General features: G+C 42.8%; 1 protein-coding gene across 1 annotated transcript in view; it reads right to left on the reverse strand.

Annotated features, from left to right (window-relative positions):
- Positions 1–23003, reverse strand: part of RHOQ (ras homolog family member Q) — a 35410-nt gene that overhangs the window by 3943 nt on the left and 8464 nt on the right. Inside the window, exons 3-4 of the mRNA XM_031466949.2 lie at positions 3192–3356; positions 2783–2878 (exon numbers count right to left, since the gene is read on the reverse strand). Coding sequence (XP_031322809.2) covers positions 2783–2878; positions 3192–3356 — 261 coding nt within the window. The remainder of the gene's footprint in view (positions 1–2782; positions 2879–3191; positions 3357–23003) is intronic.

Here is a 23003-nt window from a genome sequence, read left to right on the forward strand (position 1 = left end):
ATAGCAAGAGATGAGGTCAGTGAGGTCAGTGACTGGAGTTCACTGTAAGGACTTTGGCTTCTACTCTAAGGGGACGCATCCATCCATCCATCAATTTGATTCATTTGTTCATTGAAAATTTATGGAGCACTCTGATTTGCCAAATGTGAGAATATAGCAAGGGACAAAATTAAGTCCTACCCGACTCTCATGAAGCTTACATTTTAGAGGGAGGGGACTACAGACTAATAAATACAGAGGTAGAATGTCAGAAGTAACATGTGGTCTGGAGGAAAATGGGGAAGGAGATAGGAAGTGGGGACAGGTCAGGCAAGGTCTCATTGAGAGAGTAACATTTCAGCAGGGACCTGAAAGTCAAAGAATGTATAATGTCTCCATAGGGAAGAATATCCCAGGCAGAGGGAGCACCAAAAGGACAAAGGGCCTGAGGTCAAAGACTGGGGAGACAGCAAGGAGGCCACGCGCCTGGAGCACGAGTGAGGCAGAGGGGTGGCTGGGCCTGCTGGCCATGGAGAGGACCTGGGCCTTTATTCACTCGGAGTCAGCTGGGGAGCCACTGGAGGATTCTGAGCAGAGCAATGAGTTGATGGAGCTTCTATTTTTAAAGACACTCTGGCTGCTGTGTTGAGAACAGGTTAACACGCGGCTCAGACAGTAATTCAGGCCAGAGAGGGAGGGGGCCTGAACCAGGCTGACAGAGGAGGGGACAGTGAGGAGCCTTTGGATTCTGGATATATTCTGAAGATGCAACAATACGTTTTGCTGAAGGGTTGGCTGTATGATATGCGAGAAAGAGCAAGGTCAAGTGTGACATCAATATTTTTGATCTGAGTAGCTGGGAAGACAGGCCTGGAGGATAAAATTTGGAATTCTGTTTCAGATATATTAATTTTGCGATGCTTACTACCCAGATGGACTTGTCACATGAACAGCTGGATAACCGAATCTAGAGTTTAGGGAAGAGGGCCAGGCTGCAGAGAGAAATTTGGGGGTCTCAATAGAAGACCGTTCAAATCACAAGACTGATAGAAGCTCACCAGGCCTAGAGAGTGAGTGTGGGTATAGAACGGAAGACATCCAAGAAGCTGAGTGCTGATCCCTGGGCCCTACAACATTCAGAGCCAGGAGATGAGGAGATGGAGGAGAAGCCAATAAGAGGGTTTAGAGAAAGCCCAAGAGAGGGCATTCAAGGAAGCCAAGTAAAAGTGTTTCAAGAAGGAACCAACTGTGCCAAATGCCGCCGACAGGTCTAGAAATGGGATCATATTGTTTTTTTGCAACCACTTTTTTTCTTACACTACATAATAAACATGAACATCTCAACAGGTATCTTGGTATAAACTTTTAACAGATGCAGGGTTTCTGTTTTCCTATTATAAACAATGCAGCAACTTTCTAGCCTTGTCTTTAAGCACATGTTGTATAAGTTTCTTAGGATAATCTCCTAGCTATGGAATTGTTTGATCAAAAGTGTACATGACTTTAAGGCTTTTGCATATTGTCAAGACTGCTTTTGCTCAACGACCAACAGGACAACAAGTGCCCATTTCCTTGCGCCCTTGGGACAGTGGGTATTATAATTAATGTCTTTTTTTTTTTTGCTAATTTTATAGATGGAAATTGAACTTACATTCGACTACGAATGAGTAAGAACATATTTCTTATCTCCAGTGGCAATCTGCAATTTTTGGAGACTCCCATTGATGTTCTTAGCCATTTTCTATTGGAATATATATGTCTTTTTTTGATTTATCCATATGCAAGGGGTTCCTGTACACTAAGGATATTAGCCCATTTTTCTGCCATAAATGTCAAGTTTGTTAAATGAGTTTTAATTTTATTTCTGGCATTTGATGTGGTATTACATTTTTCTGTAGTTAAATCATCACTATTTTCATTTATGACTTTTACCTTTATGACATTTAGAAATTCCTTCTCTCCACAGAATTTAACACCTGGAATTTCTAAAGAGACTTGTTCATGAAGCTATTTATCTTTTGCTTTAGGAAAAACAGTCCTCCAAAAAGTTTTCTTGTTTTCCTCTGCCTCCTGAGAGGATTTTTTAAAAATTTTATTAGATTCCGTTTTCACAAAAGTCCTATTAAAGTCATAACATTGAAAAAAATAGAATCCAATAATGTTAGGGCCAAAAGGAGAAAAAAAGGAAGCCTTGCTTTGGGGAAAGGAAGAATGTAAGTTAAAAGGTATTACGTGCATCATAGTTATATATATTTTAGAATGCTAATATTTTCTATCTTTCATAAAAAGATTGGAAGAAAATTCAAAACATTTCTTTTCCAACCTAGCCATAATTTTTTGTTTTAAACTGCAGATTTAAATGTCCACCTCTTCCACTCCACTACCTGCTCCATAAGTCCTCACTAAGGACGGGGCCTGATTTGGCACAAATGTTTATACGGTTTAGAAGCTCCTTTTTCTGATGCCTCTTTCTACACATGACTTTGTGGGAAGATGTTAGCAGCGCAGCCAGGGTGCTGGAGTCAACCCTGGACTGAAGCCCGGTTCTGCCACCTATTACCTGAGGGACCTTACAAGTTATCTGACAAGTTACCCGACATTGCCACGCCTCCGTTTTCTCTTCCATAAAACAGCAGAACTAGGCAGACCGACCTCACTGAGTCGATGCAGGGATTATATGATCTAATACATGTAAAACACTGCACAGTGCCCGGCATACAGTAAATGCACAATAAATGTTAGCTTCTGTTATTACCTTGGCTTCATTCACATTTTTTTTTTAACTCTGTAAAGGTTGTATTACCTCTTTTGCTAGTTTCTGTCCTTGTTCCACACATATAGGTTTTTCTTTCATGTCATTCAGTCGTGCTAAAGTTTTGGGGTCATCTCGGAGATCAATCTAGTTAAGAAAGGTGAATAATGTCTCATAATATCATAAGTCTTTAAAGGTAAAGCACATAGTCCTATTTAATCCCCACATATCAGAAAAAGATTACAAAAGAACTTACTAATTTTTTAAAACCAGCTAATACAGTAATTGCTTTCTTTTGATATTACTTCTTCCAAAAATGTGACAGAATTTATTATAACTAACAGCTGAGATTGAACGTGTATCTCATTTGCTAAACCTTAGGACCATTTGTCTGAGAGCAACACCACAAGGCAGGCCAGAGAGAGTATTTCATAAATGGGTAAAATCAAAGCAGGCATACCTGGGTTCCTATTAATAAAAAGGGTACATTTGGTGCGTATTCCTTAAGTTCTGGTACCCACTCCTCTTTCACATTTTGAAATGAGGCTGGATTTACCACAGAGAAGCATATAAGGAAGACATCAGTCATCGGATAAGATAAAGGCCTCAGACGATCATAGTCTTCCTAAGGGAGAAAGAAAAACTTCATTATTTCCATTTCTATAGTTTACTAATAATACGTACGTTAGCTTAGATGGTCAAAGAAGCAAAGTCAGGACTATCCCACATGTGGAACGCATGGCATTCTGCATAAAACAAGATAATCCCGCCCGTTTTTGTTGCTTTTCCCTTGCAAGTTCTGAACACCAGTGGGGTAAACATATGACAATATCATTAACAGCTACAATGAAACCTTGAGAAAATAGACTGTGATTATGAGCGTTGTCCCTGGAAGCATTTTTAACTGGAAAGTTTAAACACAGAATTGACTGTAGCTAGATGTCTAAGTACTGTCGTTTATAATAAATAATACTGTCTTCCGAATGTTTGCCAGGTTAAATAACCTGTGTGAGGAAGTATATATAGCAAGTCAAGGAGATGGGATACAAACCCGGGCATGGTGCTGCAGAACCTACGCCTTAAACCCCATATGTCTCCACTGAGACCTTAAATTTCTGCTTTCCTTGTTTGTATAGTTGTGTGTATGCGCATGCATATGTGTGAAAACTTAAAGACAGAAACATGAAGTAAATCCACAAAACCCCCCTCCTCCACAATGTCCATTCCTGTCCTGAAATGTAGATTCTTCATATGTGTCTGTCCAGTTACTTTCTGTGCATGTGTATGCCTACAACTGTATATATTTAAACATCTGTACCTAGAAGAGATCATGCACTCCACATTGCTCTGTACCCTTCAGCACATCTTGGAGATGGTTCCAGACCAGAATATGTTAGACTTCCAAGTAATTTTAAACTGCTGCTTCATATTCTGCAGAAGGGCTGTGCTATCGATGGCTGTGTTAGCATCTATCACAAAAGGCAGTGAAGCTCCTGTTTTGCTTAGACTCTTACCTATGACACAAAATTCTGCTTATTTACATTCTAGCGCACGAACAGTCAGGATTCCATTTCTGTCAGGGGTTGCCTCTCATCTGGTTTCAAGGAAACTCTATTTTTGGCCTTAAGCCGCCATCCGCTTCGCTACTACAACTGCAGGACTGTGGAGCTGAAGGCACATTAAAAACGCCCTGCACCCGGAGTTTCAGCCGTAGTATTTCTCTCCTGGAACGGTCTTCCTTTCATGTCATATTCTGACGTTTTTCTTACTATAAATTCAACTCAAGCATATTATTATCTCAAACCCTTGACTCTGGCATTAACCCTTTGGTTTTTCTGCGATGCTTCCAAAGCGCACACCTACAGTCTGTAGCCAAGGGCACTGAAAGATTTCTCAGGTGTTGGCTTGTACAGGACAAAAAGGGACATGCCATCCCCAATCTTCTGGACCGGTTATTTTTAAAAGGGTAGGCCTCTAAATGGTTTGGAATGAAGAAGTGCTAATGAAGAAATTATTAATGAAGACATCGAGTGGGCAAGAAACATGTTGAAACTCCAGTCAGTTACTACAAGAGGACTACTATCAAAAATATAGCATGTTTCAAAAATCAGTTTATGTGTTAAACAGCACAATTCGGTGCAGTAAGTATATTTTCTGTACGCCACTGCCTGTTTCACAAGCTGCCTGCTGAGAAGGGGAACGAAAAGGACTGCACTTAATCGTGGCCTTCCACTTGGCAACTACCTAGCAGTTTGCTCCTGAGCAAACTTAGGCGCAGCAAGGTTAGGGGATGGGGTGCTCTTGCCACAAATCTCTCCTCATCCACATTTCCAGATCCAATTTTCATAGAATTAGAAATGAGGATACTGTCTCACAGGATTATGAGGAATAAATGGAATAATGCAGCAACTAAGGCACTCAGCACAGTGCCAGGAGGAACTCCTTCAACGCTTTAACATAAATTCCTCATCCGACGGGAAGCTGGTTCTCCCAGTCTCTGCAAATCCACGCAGGGTCCCATCAGTCCCTCCCCAGTCCTGACTTTGCATCTCTCTCCAACCACAGAGGAGAAACTCCTTTAGCAAGAAGTTAAATTTTCTATACTGGCATCAGAACACACAAATCAAACTGGGGTCTCTTGAGGATGGTATAATTTTCAGATTAATAAAAGAGAATGTTATATTATTACTGTACTAATTAGTCATTTGGGGACTCAAGAGCCTTAAGACTATTTAAAATGTAACCAAAAAAAAGAGAATTATATATTTTTTAAGAAAATCAAATTAGATTTTTTAATGAAAATTTTATCTCATCAGGGAAAAAGAACGTGCACTCTTTCTCTAGGAAGGTATTACAAGAAATAAAAAGTATGTAAATGCAAAGTTCTCTAGGAATGCTTAATAATATTAATCCAAATATCCTATAGAACATAAGCCTATTATACGGATTCCTTTCATAACCATAGTGAATACTGACTTCAACCAGAGATGTGGCCACAAAGGAGGGAAACTAATCATTTCTAGATATTTGTTAAATTGTAGGTTTTTGTTGGAATAGTTAAAATGTGAAGAACTGGGGTTTAAAAAAAAATAAAGACAAGTATGTTTAGAACTCCTTGGAAAGAAATGTTACTCCTTAAATCTGAACTATCTAAAATGAACTCCTTCTGCCTGTAATCTCCAGCTAAATAATTGGCAGTTATTATCAGAATGAGATCTCTCTGCTTCCATCCAGCCTGAGTAATTAGAAGTCTAATAATAGATACCAAATTAAAAAAATAAATCATCCCCTGTGCATATGTACCCTGCATCATATAAAATTGTTTATATCTACTATGTAGTATCTTGAGTACATTTAATGTGAAATTTTAGGTTTAGGGATAAATAAACTGAAGCATGCAAATCTTTCATTTCCAGCTATATATTTAAAATTTGACAATACAAAGAAAGGTAAATGTGGAACTGCCCTTACTCTTAAACAGCCACTTACCAAAGTCAGAACTTCTCAAAGCCAATTCTCTAGTGTCCTCCTAATTCACAAATCAATTTTATTTTAGCTCAAAAATTTTTTTAAAAGGTAGGTATTTAAACATTTCAGCTTGGTAACTGGAATGCTGCAGTGTATTAGATGCATTAAAGTGTATTAAAGACAACTGTTTTACATCAGAACCAGGAAAAACAATGAGGAATTTGGTCAACAGGACTGTTGAACTGCTTAGTAAAATCTTTAGCTTCTTAGCAACTGGCTAAGGACCAGAGGTATCTTTTTTTTTTTTTTTTTTTTAACAGTGTGTTCTGGTAGCTTAGTGATGAGGCTCTCCATTCTCCTCAAGAGTGCTTAACCTGTGATGATGACAAGCTTCACCCTAAACACTGACAATCAGACAAGAATCCACAGACAATAAGAGACCAACGAAATGTGCTGAGAGGAAACAAAACACCTTCCGGTGTGACAGAGAACTGGAGTAAATGGCCATCAGTCGGGAGACCCCTTTCTATGTCCAGCTTAGCCAGCAGTGCCCAGGGGCGTCCCCACTTCTGCACCACCTTTGTCCCCTTCATGTGAACTTCGGTGCTCTCTCCCACTTAGTGAGTTCTGTTTAACATACATGTTTTTAGCATGTGTATGCCTATTTAAATATGTATTTTCAGTGGAACCACTCACACAGGACAGTGTCGGCCTTGCCATGCTTTCTGTGCTATACTGTCACACACTGGTCACTGAACATCAGTTAGTGAAGTTGTATTGAGATCATACTGCATGAAAGATGTTCTCAGGACAGGTGCACACAAATAAAAGCAATAATCATCCCTCTGGAGCTTAGAGTTCAACTGGGAATTCATGATGTGTACATATCAAAAGTCAAATACGACAACGGGAGAAAGGAAAGTGTAAGCTGGAGCAGGTAAATATATAAGTAATTAATCCAAGAAACATTAATAATCACCTACTATGTGCCCAGAATGTGCAACCATCAGGGAAATGAAGGAAGAGCAAGATACAGATCATTTCTGATGTGTAAAGCACTTCAGAAACATTTGCAAAGCTCTCACAAGATATCTGTAGGTTAGAAATATGGCCACAAACCCGAATGAGCAACAGTACCCACAATGTACCTGGAGGCCTCCCTAGAACTATGCAGACCTCCAAGCCACAGCCTAGAGGAGAAGAAACTGCGGTGCTAACGTTGGAACGTGCTTAAAGTTAGCACCGAGGAGGACAACTTGATAGCTGGGAAGAGACACAAACATTTATAACAGTCTGCTCTTAGGGAGTTCACAGCAAGGGAGACACGTGTATGGAAACACTACATTACAAGTCAGAACGTGGTGCATACCAAGGGCAGTAATTAGGGGACGTTAAGAAAAGACTTCTTAGAAGAGCTGACATTTGAGTTGGGCCTTACAGAATGGAGAGGGTTGGAACATATATGACCTACTAGCATGTGACCTTGGTCAAGTCACTTATTTCTTAGAGCCTTTGTTTATCAGTCTGTAAAATGGGACATTATCAGTGACAAATGCTTTGAAAACTATAAAATGCTATAAGCATGTATTATACTTCTGAATAATCCAGCATGTCATTTTGATTCAGAAAATAGCCATCTATCCATACCTATAAAAGTATGAATCTAGAATGATAAAAAGTGGGACCACAATGGAATAATTCTTTAACAGACAAGCCCAAGACTTCTAAAGTCTAAAACAGCTTCTGATTATTTTAAGAGATACATAAAATGTAAGGCAACAAAGTAAGACTGTCCCTGACAACTGGTGGCTTGTGGTGACTGGAGAAGCAGTAATCTCCATCTGAAACATCTGTTTTTGGTGAGAATCCCAAAATAGGTATCAGGCATGGCTCTTGAATCACTCCAACCCCAAAAGGATGCTATACTAAAGCCAACAGGACACATGGACTGGAGGTAGCTTCTGAAGATGAAAAGTGTTTTGTCATAATCTTATAAATTATCAACATTTCTATAATAATTCTTGGTAACAGTAGTCTATGAAACCTCATTTCCTCTGTGTAGCCCTTTTGTGGCTTTCATGTTCATTTTGTATCTAATTTTGTATAGTGAAAATATAACTTTTCACCCCCTTAAAAATAACTGTTTTTCTAGGAAGCTGGTTTGGATTCTTTTGGAGAGTATTTTGGTAACTTTGGTTCAAAATGCATCAATGATGAGTTTATTGAATTTGCCCACCACCTCCTACTACAGTTGGGCTAAAGAAAATTTGAGGAGAATTTTTTTAAGTGATACAAATTTCTAAGAGGCTACTATTTTTCAAAAACTTAAAAAATGTTTGGCTTTTTTTTTTCTCTTTCTTTCCTTTTTTTTTTTTAACCTTCTGTTTAGTCGTGAAGTGGTATTTACATATCACTGGTCTGATTAGCTCTTGGTAAAAGAATTTCTGAAATGGAGGTTTTGCTTTTAACTTTCAGCAACTGTCATCTTTATATACTTCGATTATAATGTCTGTCTCCCAATTAATTTACTAATTATTTAGGAGCTAGTGAGCCAGATCTTTGGTTTCTTTTCTATTAGCATCTTCCTTTTGGCTGCCTAACTCCTGTTTAGGTTAGCTGGAGAAAAAAAAAAAAAAGGAGAAAAATTGAAATTTGTGGGAGCAGAAAGACAGACAGCTGAACAGGCTCTGCCATTAGCTAACTGTGTCGCATGGACCTGCCTGACTTCCTCATCTCTAAAAGGAGGGGACTGAACTAGACTGCCACATCGCATGGTTAAAAATACTCCAAATAACACTTTTTACCCTTGCGAGCGGCCCTAGTAACAGATTTAATGTGGGTGGAAGTTTAAACTACTGCATAAAAATTGAGTTTTAGGATTCTGTTTTATCGAAGCTGACCCCACAAGGCAGAGGATCAAGCCTAGCTAAATATGGCCTTTAGGCAAGCTTCATTTCCCCATTTGCGAGGGGAAGATAAATATAGCATACACATGTGAAGATACAGGAGCGAGCTGGTCAAGTGCTTTTGAGCTCCTCAACAGACAAGCCTGACTTTCCAAAAAAAGACAAACCACAACTTCAAAGCCAATGCAATTTCTTTTGTACACGGTGAGACGACTTCCTTCATTGTAAAGGACTTAGAGCTGAAATTCTACATTGTCTGGAGCTATAATTACAAGTCTCTTTCACTAAAACAGAGGTCAGCATGCAGAAAGAAGGGCAATGTCAGGTCACACGTCTGTGTGGCATATTCCTTTTGTAACTTTTTTGGTATGAGTTTCATGTTGATGGAATAGCGATGCATTCATCTTTTCCAACAAATAGCTGGCCACTGGGTGCTTAACACTGTGTGTGCTCCAGTGAAAAACAGACACGGACCCCACCGCATGGAGTTCACAGTACAGCAGAGGAGAGACCAGAGCCTCTTAACCAGAGCAGGATGACTCTATGTCCTGGGGACACTGTGGAAATGTGGGAGGGGTTTTTGATTGTCCACATGAATGGGGGAACTCTACCAGCATTTAGGGGTGGGAGCCAGGTAAAGAGACACAGTCCCCGGTCCTGCATGACTGATGCGTATACTGCTAGGCACTGATGAATATGAGAAACCCTTTTATAACAACCTGAATCTAGGACCTAACCCTCCTGTATATTAAGAGAAAAGGACATTTACTTTACTTTGTTTAAAACATGACAGGAGTTCCTTACCACTGTAGAAAGCTGCACACCACTGGCAATACTGCTCTCAGTACTCAAGTTACCACAAAAACACAACCACATTAGTTAACTTTTGGAGCTGGGGCATTTGTGGTCATTCTGCCTATAGATGTAGGCATGTGACTACTTCATTATGATTTCTGGAGTACTCAGCCCTGGGAATATAGGAATTTAATACTGAAATAAATATTTTTATTATGAATTACTTTCCTTTTATTTCTCCATATTACTGCTAGGAAGTTATACTGACTTAAAATGACGTGTACAGAGAGGTCCTTCTGTTGCACCTGGGCTTCTCCTGTCATCCCGTTTTTTACATTGTAGTATCACTGCCTCCTTTCTTGTCTGTTTCCTCCACAGGACTCCCTGAGGGCAGAGGCCTATTCTCCAAAGCCTGGCTTATAGTAGCTGGTTATTAAATTCTTGCTGAATGAATGAGGGTAACAGTGGGAGGTGCAGTCAGAAGAATGGTCTGCACCTCCTTCACCAGCTACCAAGCCGGAGACCGCAGATAAAGCGTCTGAATTTTTTTAGGTTGTAAGAGGCAGTAAGAGGCAGATTTTTTTAAGGTTGCTGTCACCACTTTCAGACAAGAATCCAACTGCCTCCTGAGATCAGGGCCATTTTTCTGTAGGGCACCAATGGGTCCAACCCACCTTCCTGAATTGTAACACAAGCCCTAAGGAGCAGAGTCTCAGACTGAGCGATTCTTCCGCAGCATTTTACGTCCTCTACTGTTTTTCACCACTGCCTTTTTTCCATCGTCTTGACCTTTATTTTACCTAGGCAGGCTGTCTGCTCCGCATCCTTCTCCTACTTGTTCCTTCTAACCCAAACTGATTTAGTTCAGGACCCACCTCTCCTCTACCCAGACACATGCCCCCAGGGACTCTGACCCCATATTTAGCTAAAAGAAATCCTGGTTGGATTTAAGCCAATCATGGAGTTTCATTCCCCACTCCCTGGCCGAAGTCACTGGTTCCAGGGTGAGCCTATGGCCCAAGCAGTCCAATCAGAATGAAGCCATCCCTGGGTTATCTAAGGGAATCAATCTCTTCCTCCCCAGACAAAGCAAAGGCAGACCTCATTTTACTGCACTTCACTTTATTGCACTTTGCAGATACTGCATTTTTTATAAATTGAGGGTTTGTGGCAACCCTGCACCCAGCAAGTCTATCAGCACCAGTTTTCCAACAGCACTTGTTCACCTCACGTCTGTGTGCCACACTTTGGTCATTCTTGTAATATTTCAGACTTTTAAAATCATTATTACATTTGCTACAGTGATCTGTGATTAGTGATCTTTGATGTTAGAACTAAGAATTTGCTGAAGGCTCAGATGACGGTGAGCATTTTTAGTAATTATTTTTTAACTTAAGGTATCTACATTTTTTTAGGGATAATACTATTGCTACTTAATAGAATCTAGTGAAAACATTACTTTTCTGTGTACTGGGAAAGCAAAAAATTCATATGTTCAATTTATTGCGACATTCACTTCAATGCTTGGCCTGGAACCGAACCCACGGTATCTCCCAGGTGTGCCAGGGGTTGCTTCCTGGGTGGGCATGTGACCTAAATAGTCCACCAGAGTGAAGTATTCCCTAGATTACTGAAGATAGCTCCTTTCTCATCCTTTCTCCTTCTGCTGCTCCTCTTCTCTCTCTCCCTCCCTTCCCCCTCCCCCTCCTTCAGTACAGAAGGATTTGCCACTCACTGGCCCTCTTTGCAACTCACAGAGACTGTTCAAGGACCTCCTCTCCCCTGGCCAGAGCTGTGGTCCCTGTATCACAAGGGAGTAGATGCTACCCAGAATTAACTATTTAGAGGGAGGCATGCAGAAGTACCAGGCCTGATATGTCCAGAGGAGCAGCCCTCAAACCCCTTCAACACCTGAGCTACAGAGGACCCTGGGCGCTATGGAGGCAGGTCACCTGGGCTTCCCATGGGGAGAGGGCACCCACAGAACTGGGAGTTAAGGATGGGCCACATCCAGAGGAAATACCATTTTCCTTGACTATAGACTAACACCTACCTCCTTTGCCTTTAATGCCAAGGAAGAGGCTTACAAAGACTGAAGTCTCTCATTGGCAGCCACCGTTACACACGGACTTAAAATATACTAAGAACAAGCAGTCAAGAAGCAAGACAAGACCGGGTAACAAAGACCCTCTGATAAAGCCTGAAACGCTGTTTTTCTTCGTGCTTGTATAAGGCAGCCACGCTGCACGGAGGAGTGAGACCATGACTAACAAGCCCATTTGGAATCTGAGTACTCGCACCACACTCCTTGGGCAAACACATGGTACCAGCAGACGAGGGAGGAAGGCTTTGGGCAGGTAGGCGAAATAGGGATGATCTAACTCAGTTCTCAAATATGCTTTCACAAGAGAGACCTTTTAAAAAGTACACACCATTTCTGCTGGGGGGATGGAAGTCTTCTGGAACTCAAGAGAGATGGAGGGTGTGCAACATCGAGAATGTACTAAATGCCACCAAACTGTACATTTTTAAAATGATTAATTTTATGCTGTGTGAATTTCACCTTAATTCAAGGAAAATACACAGAGGTCCACAAGGGTGCAGAGCTGGGACCTGTGGGTACCCACACACATGCGTATGCACACACAGAGATTTCTTTGAAATTCAGCGAGGTGCTGCACATGGCAGAAATACCCTTCCCCTTCAGGGAGTCCTTGGCAGAAATACCCAAGCCATCAACTCCTCAGGACCTACAGTAATCACTGTGACACGCTTCCGTGTTGTGGAGCACAGCGTACCCTCCTCCGTGCGCGTTTCATGCCCCTCACTCTGCCTGTTCTGCATCACCCTCTTCATCTCCTCCCCTCCGGCTCCGGCTTGGCTCCGGCATTCTTGTACTACAGCAGGCTCCACAGAGCTCTCTTCCAGGCTTATTATTGAGTCCCCACGTCACGTGACCCTAGCCTTATTTCACTTCGCAGCACAGAGCCTCTTGCTCCTGCTTTCACATCAGCCCAACCATCCCACTGAATCTTCACCTTAGCCCATGAGATAGAGCAGCTCCTGCTGATGAGGAAACAGGCTCAGAGAAACTCATCACTTGTCCAAAGTCATAGGAGAGTCAGGCAGAAAGGCAGTTCTCCTAACATCTAGTTTAGGACCCTCCTGGCCCCTCTGTTTTAAGCAAGCAGTAGATCATAGGTTTTGGACACAGATCTGTTACCTCTTTGAATCACAGGCTTACTGGCTATGTAGCCTCAGACAAGTTTCTGTTCCCTTCATCTATAAAATGGACTAAACTGTTGGAAGATGAACTGAGCTAAGGTATGACAGGCACATAGCAGGTGTGGTGGCTGCGCGCTTATCACCACGCCCAGCAGTGCTCCTTCTCCATTCAGTTTCGGCAGACTCGGCACAGAGGGATAAATCGGTGGAAAATAAGGGTGGAGGGTAAAATCGACTTTGTGAAAAACATGCTGAGACGTTTGGCTGCTTCACTAAGTGCATATATTTTACATGGCAGGCAAGAACTGAAGTCAGAGATTTTATTAAAATAACTGAAAATAGCTAAACCAATATACCTCCAATATATATTTTTACAACAATGGTTAACGAGACCCGAGAAGCGAAAAAGAGTCAGGATGCACATGGACTTTGATGTGGCCACCTAGCCCTCGCCGGCTGCTGCACACATGCAGGCGCTTTTCAGTGGCTGCCTGTAAAATGTTCATTGGACCCACGTTTGCACCAGCATCCTTGTGCTCCCAGAAGCTTAGCCAATCCAGGAGCTGGATGGCCTACTAGAGAGAACCTGGCTAGGAAGACGTGACATTGACCAAAGTGAACCAAGCCAGTGGAACAAAACCAAAGAGAAGCAACACTACAGGCAGACAAGGAAACAAAAACACTTTACAAGAAAAACACCAGTCGTTTCAGTGTTTTGAATGTCCATTCTCTTTTGTGACCCTCATAAAACCCTTGGAGGCCGCGTTGGGACAGGAGCTGTCATCCCCGCATCTGGGGTAGAGGGCAGCAGCTGAGCCCTGGGCAGTGGGTGAAGTGCTGGTGAGACTGTGGCTGGAGCAGTTGGGGGGTGGGGGGTGGTGGTTAACAACCCTAGAGGTGTGGACCCTACAGTCTCATCAAACTACACAGGAACCGGCGGGGTTCCTGCTCTTAGCCCTGCCCTGTGTAACCCACTAAGCTGAGTCCTGCCCAGCCTGCAGTCCATCACATCAGCTCCTTTACAGAGTCTGGGTTGTGTGCTTCCTGGAAAATCAGACAGCATACATCTCCCTTCAGAGAGCCACTAGCTTAGTGAAGCAACCCAGTAAGGGCTGGCAGCAGAGGGAAGTCACTAACTAGAATAATGAATTACAGATCTGGAGCCAGAGGGCCTCGTCTAAGGTCTGGCGTTGCCTCTCGTGGGCCATACCTGTGGCCCATACAAGTCATTTCAGTGTCTCTGTTTTCTGAGCCACTAAAGCAAAGGCAGGGGGAGGGGTAGATAATATCATCTACCTCAGAAGGTTGTTGTTATGATTAAATGGGATAAACAGGTCCAAAGAAAGCCTCCACTGTAGGCACAAGATTAGTGACAAGAGACACACGTGCTAAATGCTGCAGAAATTCACAGGAGGGAGGATGTCCACCCCTGAGGACTGGAAAAGGCTGCACAGAATATGCTGTCCTACCTGTGCCTCTCCCCACCCCAAATCCATACAACACTCAAGCCACTTTCTCACCTAGAAAAACTGTCCCACCACCCCCTCCACAATCTCCAGAGCTGGAAGTGCCCCTTCCTGCCTCCCAATGTCATTAATACCTATAGGTGTAGTTAACAGAGGGGAACTATCGTAGGACACCCTAATAACGTGACATAAGGCTACAGGTTGAGAAGTTAATGAAAATTAAACCATAATCATTATTAGTCATCTGCAATATGGGTCATTACTAAGAGATGACCGAGATGCTTGAAAACACCCAAATCTAATCAAGGTGACTAAAACGTAACCAAAGGATGTTGTAACCTAATAAAGGATGTTTTGGCCTGCCTGAAAAAATGTTAACTGAAAGGTCACTGACTACGCAGACTCTACACAGAGTCTGGCAAAGGAGACACTGCAGAGTTAGAATATTCCTGTCCATCCAGATTTGCCCAATGGTAAGCTGCTGGACATGGTGCACACACAGATCCTGGACACTAGAAAGCCGAGCTCTCTTGTGGAAGGGATAGCTCATCACGTGGTTCCAGGATCCAGAAGAAATTCAAATCTCCTCTAAGACCTTTTGCTCCAAAGCCTGAATCCCAAGAAAGCTTCTTATGAATTCATTTTTCCACATATCTCTGCTGCTAAGGAAAGGTACACGGGATAACAGGCACTGAAAAGATATCTATCACTAGAACTCTGCTCTTCATATTTATGTTTCCTAATTATTAAAAAAAAAACAAAACTAGAGAAGAATTCAGTTAAATCCCAGCCAATTGAACACATGCATTTATCTCTGATCTCTTCAGAATCCTCTGACATGTATAGCAATTAAAAAAAAGGGGCAGGGGGCACAAAGCCACAGGACAAAGCAAACAGGAAAGGAGACAAGAGCCATACAATTTTAGAAGCTGGAAGGCAAAAGAACAAGTAGGAACTGATTTAGCAAACCCTGGGCACCAAATTCTGGGCCAGCAGTGAGGGGAAAGTTAAGAAGCACCTCGTTCTGCACAACAGAACCCCCTAAAGGTGTGGGAACTGGAACGGTGCGTTCTGAAAGTGGCTTGAAGGTGGAGCCACAAACAGGGGGGCAGATCGACAGTGGCTTATGAAGCAGTAAGCCCCAGACCCTGTTCTCTAGCATGATAAACACTCTCCCCAACCCTGACGAAAGGCAGAGGATATTTATTGCTTGGAAAGGGTAGACCAGAGAGTTCCCTGGGTAGGAGGACACCAGGCTCAGTTTAACACGCTGAACACACAGGCCAGGGTACAACTGAAAACTGAGACCCCTACCCTGCTTCCTCCACTCATCCCCCCAACCCCAGAACCACCAGGCAGCCCAGCAGCAACCACTCAGACAGAAGAGTGGGAGATTCTCTTCTGGGGAATATGACCAGCCCAAGTGGAAGGACCAAAATGTGACATTACCGGTTCTCCAAGGAAAAGGTCCAGACAGATCACCCTATAGCAGCGGTTCTCAAACTGGAGTAAGGGGAACAAGGGGTGATGTTGCCCCAAGGTAACATCTGGAAATGTCTGGGGACATTTTTGATCATCACAACTGGGGTAGGGTGCTACTGGAATCTAATGGGAAGACAATAAGGGTGCTGCTAGGCATCCTACAACACGTAGGACAGCACCCACAACAAATTATCCAGCCCAAAATATCAATGGTGCTGAGGCTAAGAAACCGAGACCATCAGTCAAGGCCAGAGTCATCCAGACCCATGGATACACAGAGCTTCCCACGTTCCCCAGGGCCACTCTCACAAACAGGAGCAGATACCTGAGGAACTGCCACAAAAGACAAAGATCAAAATGAGCCTCTACAGGGAGACAAAAAACTTCAAAAACCTATCATTAATATCCTCAGAGAAATTACAGAAGATATTCAAACCAAAAGCAAGCCAAACCAAACTTAGAAGATGCTAAAGGAAAAAAAAAAAAAAAGAACATCCAAGAACAGGAAAAGATTCTTGAAAATTAAAAACAGAATCACATTTAAAGAAAAAAATAATAGAAGGGGGATGGATGATAAAATTGAAGAGCTTTCCCCAAAATAAAGCAAAAAGACACAGAAAGGGCAAATGTAAGACAATCAGAGAACCACCTCAAGAGCTCCAACAGCCAAATACTGAGAGTTCTAGTGTAACAGAAGAGATTAACTGGAAGTGAAGCAATCAAAGAAATGAGCCAAGAGAAGTTCTCAGAACTGAAGGACCCGAGTTTCCAGAGTGAAAGAGCCTACAATAGCCAGCTAGATTCTACCCCGAAGACCATGAGTGTGAAATTCCAGGGAGGAAAACCAGGTTCCTGACAACATTTCCAGGGTCACACTGGCATCAGACTTTTTAACAGCATAAATTGAAGCTAGATGGCAATGGAGCAATGCCTTCAAAATTCTGAAGGAAAAATGATTTCCAATCTATTTTCAAACTGTCAATCAGGTATGAAGGAAATCCAAACATACCAGGTATCCAAAGTTCTCCCTACAATGCCTTTTCTCAAGAAACTAATAAGATACATGCTCCACCAAAATGAGCAAATAAACCACGAAGACATGAAAAATAAAAATAGGGATCTAATACAAGAGATAGAGCCAGAGGGAATCCCCAAAATGATGAAGGAAAATCCCAGGATGACAGCTGTGCAGCAGGCTAGAGGCAATTAGCCCAGCCCGGAGCAGGTCAGCATGCTCATAAGGGACATCTCCAAGAAGAAACTGGCAGCGTACCTGATTATGTTGGAATGCATGGAAAGGCGAGTTTGGGATAAAACAGACATGCAGTGAAGACTAAGCAAGGGAAGAAACAAGATACTTAGTAACTCCAGCAAAACCAATAGTCACACAAAGGGGTAAAAGTAATTATAGTACACTACATGGGTCAACTGTGCTAACAGCGATAAAAATAAAACCATGAACCAGTAATTAAACAGAAATTACAATATAGCTACTGGGAATGGGTGGATGGGAAGTGGAAGGTATGTCCGAAAGAGAACTAGAGCTTCATCATTCATGATGCAAAGTCAAAAGAGGACTTTTTTTTTTTTTTTTTTTTTTTACCGAAATAAACAGCTAAAAATTGAGAGCAGGAAAAGACTTTTCTGTAGGGAAGTGGAAAGGGATCTTTGGTTTCTCCTTAACAGGCTCTTATAGAACTGTTGACTCTTTAAATCATCTGCATATATAATTTTAATAAAAAATAAAGTGACTTTTTTAAAAAATTGGTGTAAAACAGAATAAAGTATAAAGAAGTAAATTTCTAAAAGTATTCAGTATCACTACTAGAGCCAACCACTTTAACATTTTGACAATTTTGTTCTAATTTTTCCTTACACATTATACATATGCATATTTTTCAAAGTTGTAATCATGCCATATATAGTTTTGATTCCTGTTTTTTCACACTTAACACACCATCAGCCTTTTCATACATCTTTAAATATTTGTTGAAAGCAGTTTTTAATGACTATGATTATTCTAATACATACAATCATTTAACAAATCTCTTTTTACTATGCATTAACGTGTTTACAACTTATCACTATTATAAACGTCTCTGGGAAGAATGTCGTTTTAGAAAAATCTTTGTGTACACTGAATGAATGTTTCCTTGGCATAAATTCATAGGAATGGATCATCGAAAATTTAAGTGTCTTTGCCAAATTAATCTCCAAATGGATCATGTCAGTTTTTACTGATCGGCACATGAAGCATTCACTTCCCTGACTCTTGAATATCAATTTTTCCAATGTTGTCCAATTTGATAAGTGAAAAAAAAGGCTTTATTTGCATATCTTTGCATATTGTGTGTTCACTGGCTATTAGTTTTTCTTCTTTGTGAGCTCCTGGTTTATGGCTTGTGTCCATTTTTCCACCGAGATCACATGGTAAATTAATCCTTCCACAACCTTACTTATATCTGGATCTCTCACAAGTTAACACAAATCAGACCCGTGAAACTGATGCTGCATGAGTGCCTCCCTAAAATCAAGTTCCTGAGTCATGATGGCCCCACGGAGGCCCTGGCTCTCTGGGAAGCTCCAGGCAAGCAGCCTGGCACCTTTATGACACTCCTCACACTTTACCTGTTCTTTGCATGTCCCATTTCCTGCTTGCATTTTGGTCAACTGTATACATCTCTTGCCAATGGACACTAAGCTCCTACAGAGGAAGAACCCTAAATGATGGATCTTTATGTTCCTCACCTCACTTGGATTTAACACTCATATATATGATGAATAAAAGATACAAGGGTGTGAATGGGGGGGGTGCTATGAAGAGAGGCAGAGAGAGAACTAGAACACTGAAAGAGCAGAGAGACCAGAACCCACCCCTACCAGAGGTCGTGGCAAAGACAGCACTAGAAGTGCGTGACCAGCAGAACTTCACTTTCTGCCTCGCAACCCAGACAATGGTTCCCAGGGCCTCAGGCAGGATGTCCATGAAAGGACGACTGACAAAAAGGAAGAAAAAGGACAGACAAGGATTATTCAGCCACAAAAAGAAATGAAGTAGTGATATCATCTACAACATGGATGAACCTTGAAAACATGATGCTGAATGAAAGAAACCAGACCCAAAGACCATATGTTGTATGATTCCATGCATATGAAATGTCCAGAATAGTCAAATCCAGAGACAGAAAGTAGATTAGTGGTTGCTAAGAGCTGGGGGGAGGGGAGAATGGAGAGTGACTGTTAATGGATGCTGGGTTTCTTTTGGGGATGATGAGAATCTTCTGGAATTAAATAGTGGTGATGATTGCACAACGTTGTGAATGTATAAAATCCACTGAATATGAATTACAGATCAATTATTAAAAAGGAAAGAGGAGTAAATATATCAAGCAGTCTGGCCCACCAGGGATTTCTGAAGAATTGCTGTGTTTGTAACACTAACTTGCCTAGACTCCAGTGCTTCCATCGCTGCCCTGTTAGGTCCAGCAGCAGGAGGTCATGGTCCCCCCAGGGCAGCAGGCAGCAGGCAGCAGGCAGCAGGCAGCAGGCAGCATCCACTCACAATGAGCAAGTCAGCCCATTCACTGCTCCCTCTCAGCCCCTGCTTTTCTTTTTTTTCCTGAACAACTTTATTGTGGTATAATTTCTGTAAACTACACATATTTCAGAGGTACAACTTGATTAATTTTGATAGATGTAAACATCTATGAAACCACCTCCAAAATCGAGATACCTAACATTTCCATCGCTCCCCAAGAAGTGCAAATTCCAAACTCCTAATTTATCCTTTCCCATCCCCTTTGTCCCCTGATAACCATAGTTTGTTCTCACCCCCTACTTTTAACAGAGGGTCAGAGGACACTCCAGAGGGACACCTGACATAAAACACACTGAAGGAATCCTATAGATCCAGGCTTGCTGGAGAACCACACACATCCTGGCCAATATTTTATCCAAGTAGACCTGGCAGCCTTCCTGCTAATGGGCTCCATGAGTGAAGACATGAGTTCTACTGTGCTCAGATGGGCAATATATTACAGCGACTACCTATAACCTTAAAGATCTTCAATAATGTCCAGATGGATCAGAACTCCCTTTAAAATGAGCTGATAAGAAAGCCAATATGGCAGTGTTATAAAGTCATGGGAAAGTTTCTTTCCAGGATCATCTTTCTGCCAGATTCCCCTAAATTCAGCACACATGTTGTGTGAGTTGTGTTACGTGCTATGTGCCACATGCAGTCCCCTCTCGGGGAGCTTACAATCTGGGGGCTGAGTAAAGATTTACCCATGAATAAAACAAAATGCTAGCCTGTAGCCTCTAGACAATTTTCTCCGTTGAAATTCAAAGAAGGGGTTCAACCTTAAGAGGGCTGGAGTCACAGAGGAGGCGTTCATGGGATGCCTCAGCCTCAGAAGGACCTTCTCACTTTCTGCAGGCTGAATGAAGACCAGAAGTGCCCTCCTGCTGGACAAAGCCCCTGTCTGAAGAAAGCAGGGACCCCTCTCCCATCCAGCCCCTTCCCTGTCCCTCCAGAGCCCAGGACGCCACGAGAAACACCTTTATTGTGAGCCCTGAACCAGCTCGCTGGGAAGGACAGCCCTTTGAAAATTAAGCTGGGGTAAACAGAATCTTAATTGGTCTGGACAACAAGAATGAAATGTTCTCCCTCAGTGGCAGCTCTTAGAGGGGGTGTGCTTTGAGCCAACTCATTTATAATCCCAACCATTAGGCCATTTGAAAGAGGATGGTTTTTCTCCTCTAGCATAAGTTTTGAAAAAAAAAGAAGAGAGAGAAAGAAAGAAAGAAAGAAGGAAGGAAGGAAGGAGGACTTTAAGAGTGAGGGGGAGGGCAGGAGAATGGAGGACAGGACGCGTACAAGGAAAGCTGTGGTCAGCCAGAGAAGTAATCACTGCCCAGAGGGTGTCTGAGTAACAGCCCTTCCTCCAACAGTCCCAGTGACCTGCCTGGGGAGTTTTAATGCAAAAGGATGTCACTGCCCATCTGTTGCTTTGGAATTAATTTAGCACAAACCAAACCAGCATCGTCTTCAGGGGTAGGCCTGTCACCTTTCAGAGTGTTAACCTCAGCTATGGGGAACAGAGCAGCCTGCATCTCAAATCTGTCTGGCTGCTTAATTTATGGGGGAGAGTATGGCTTGGCACTTAGGCCTCATCAAGGAATAAATACCCATGGAACCTACTGTGTGCACAGCCCTGGGCATACCTGTGGAGCCAAGGGCAGATTAAGAAGTTCTGCTTCCATTTTCTCCTGGTAGTGCCTTGGCCCCATGTCCACCAGGCAAGCCAAGAAGGCAGCACCAGTGGCTGAATGATTCAAATCATTCCAGCAACTATGATGTGTTCCAACTGTGTGTAAAGAATTAGAGATAAGGGTATGTGGAGGCATGTTTGATTGGGCGGGAGTTAACAGATGAATAAGTTGCACTCTGGAGACAGTGTATGAGTAGAGCATGTATATATAAGTGTGTGTGGGGGGGAGTGTGTGTGTGTATACACGTGTGTTGGGGGAGGGGAGGAGGGAAGGTGGCTTGCTAAGAGGAGATACATTAAGTTCACAATTACTCATTAACTTGGTGGCTCTGACATTTAAGCCAGTATCAGAAGCACCTGTAGGGCTTCTGCTTCAGGAGGTCTAGGGTGAAGCCTAAGAGTTAGGATTTCTAACAAGTTCCCAGGAGATGCGTGTTGGTTCGAGGACTACATCTGAGAACCAGTGCAGTAATTCAAACCCTTGCTGAGCATCTAGTACACTTGAGAATCCAATCTGAGCACTTTTTCCACCTAAAATCGACCCGGAGAAACTTAGGCAGCTTAGCTCTTAGGAACAGTTCATCTCCTGGGAAGGACAGAATCCAGTCTCCTCTGAGCTCCCCATGAACAGGCACCCGCTCCCCTCCTCACTTCACCCAATTGTGAGTTCCCTGGGGGCAGGGCCTGTTCCCGACCTGACTTGTAAGCTCTGTCCCTGGCATAGGTCCCAGCCCAGATCTGGTGCTTGGGGAATGTTTGCTGACTGACTGAATGAATGTTTTCATCTAGTCCTGACAGCCAGGGCAGACGCCCGTGCAGAGGTGGTGTCAACGGGATGCTCAGGAAAGCAGACAACACTAGGAGCTGGTGGCAGAGGAAGTCTTTGGGTACATATCCAGGGCATCCAATGGAAGAGGGATAAACAGGTTGAAAATGGCAGTTTTTACTTAAACAAGAAAACTCATCAAGAGAGAAAAGAAAAGCCTGGAGCAGCCTCTATGGGATGGAAAAGATACCAATCATTTGCAAGCTGCAGCAGCCCTGCCCAGCAGCCCCCCAGCACAACAAGCTCATGTCAAGTCAAGGCTGGCAGCAGGAACAGGGGTGAGAAACTCGAGGGGGTAGAGAGGGAGTCCTGCCTCTGCCTCCTGAGGACAGTCAGCAAACATCCACCGGGCACATCTGGGTCCTCCTTCCCGGGAAGAGGCGACACCTGCATGAGCACCAAGCCCCTTCCGCAGCCTCGCCGGCAGGGCAGCCACCTGTGCCACCCAGGGGAGCCCTCTTTTTCAGCAAGAGTGGAGGTGAATGAACAAGTGGACAAAACACCCTTAACTTCCCAGGGTAGGGGTGGGGTGGCAGGTTATTTTTTAGGAGCCATTTCAGCAGCAGCCCCTAGTGTCCCATCTAGAGACACCATTCCACCAACTCTTCTGTCTAGAAGAATGATGTGCCCAGAATGCACTTTTTACATGAAATAGGCAACAACAGAAGATATGTGAGGTAAAGGAGACACAACACCGTCAAGCTGATTCACATGAGTAATTTAACATAAAGAACCCAGGCCTTGGGGATGGGTGGTGTGGCCTTCAGTCTTGGTGTTGCCTTTTACCAGCCGTGTGGTCTCACAAGTCGAAGTGATGCAACCACCACCTGC

This window comes from Camelus dromedarius, chromosome 15 (assembly GCF_036321535.1).
Source record: "Camelus dromedarius isolate mCamDro1 chromosome 15, mCamDro1.pat, whole genome shotgun sequence".
In the NCBI taxonomy this organism is placed as follows: Eukaryota; Metazoa; Chordata; class Mammalia; order Artiodactyla; family Camelidae; genus Camelus; species Camelus dromedarius.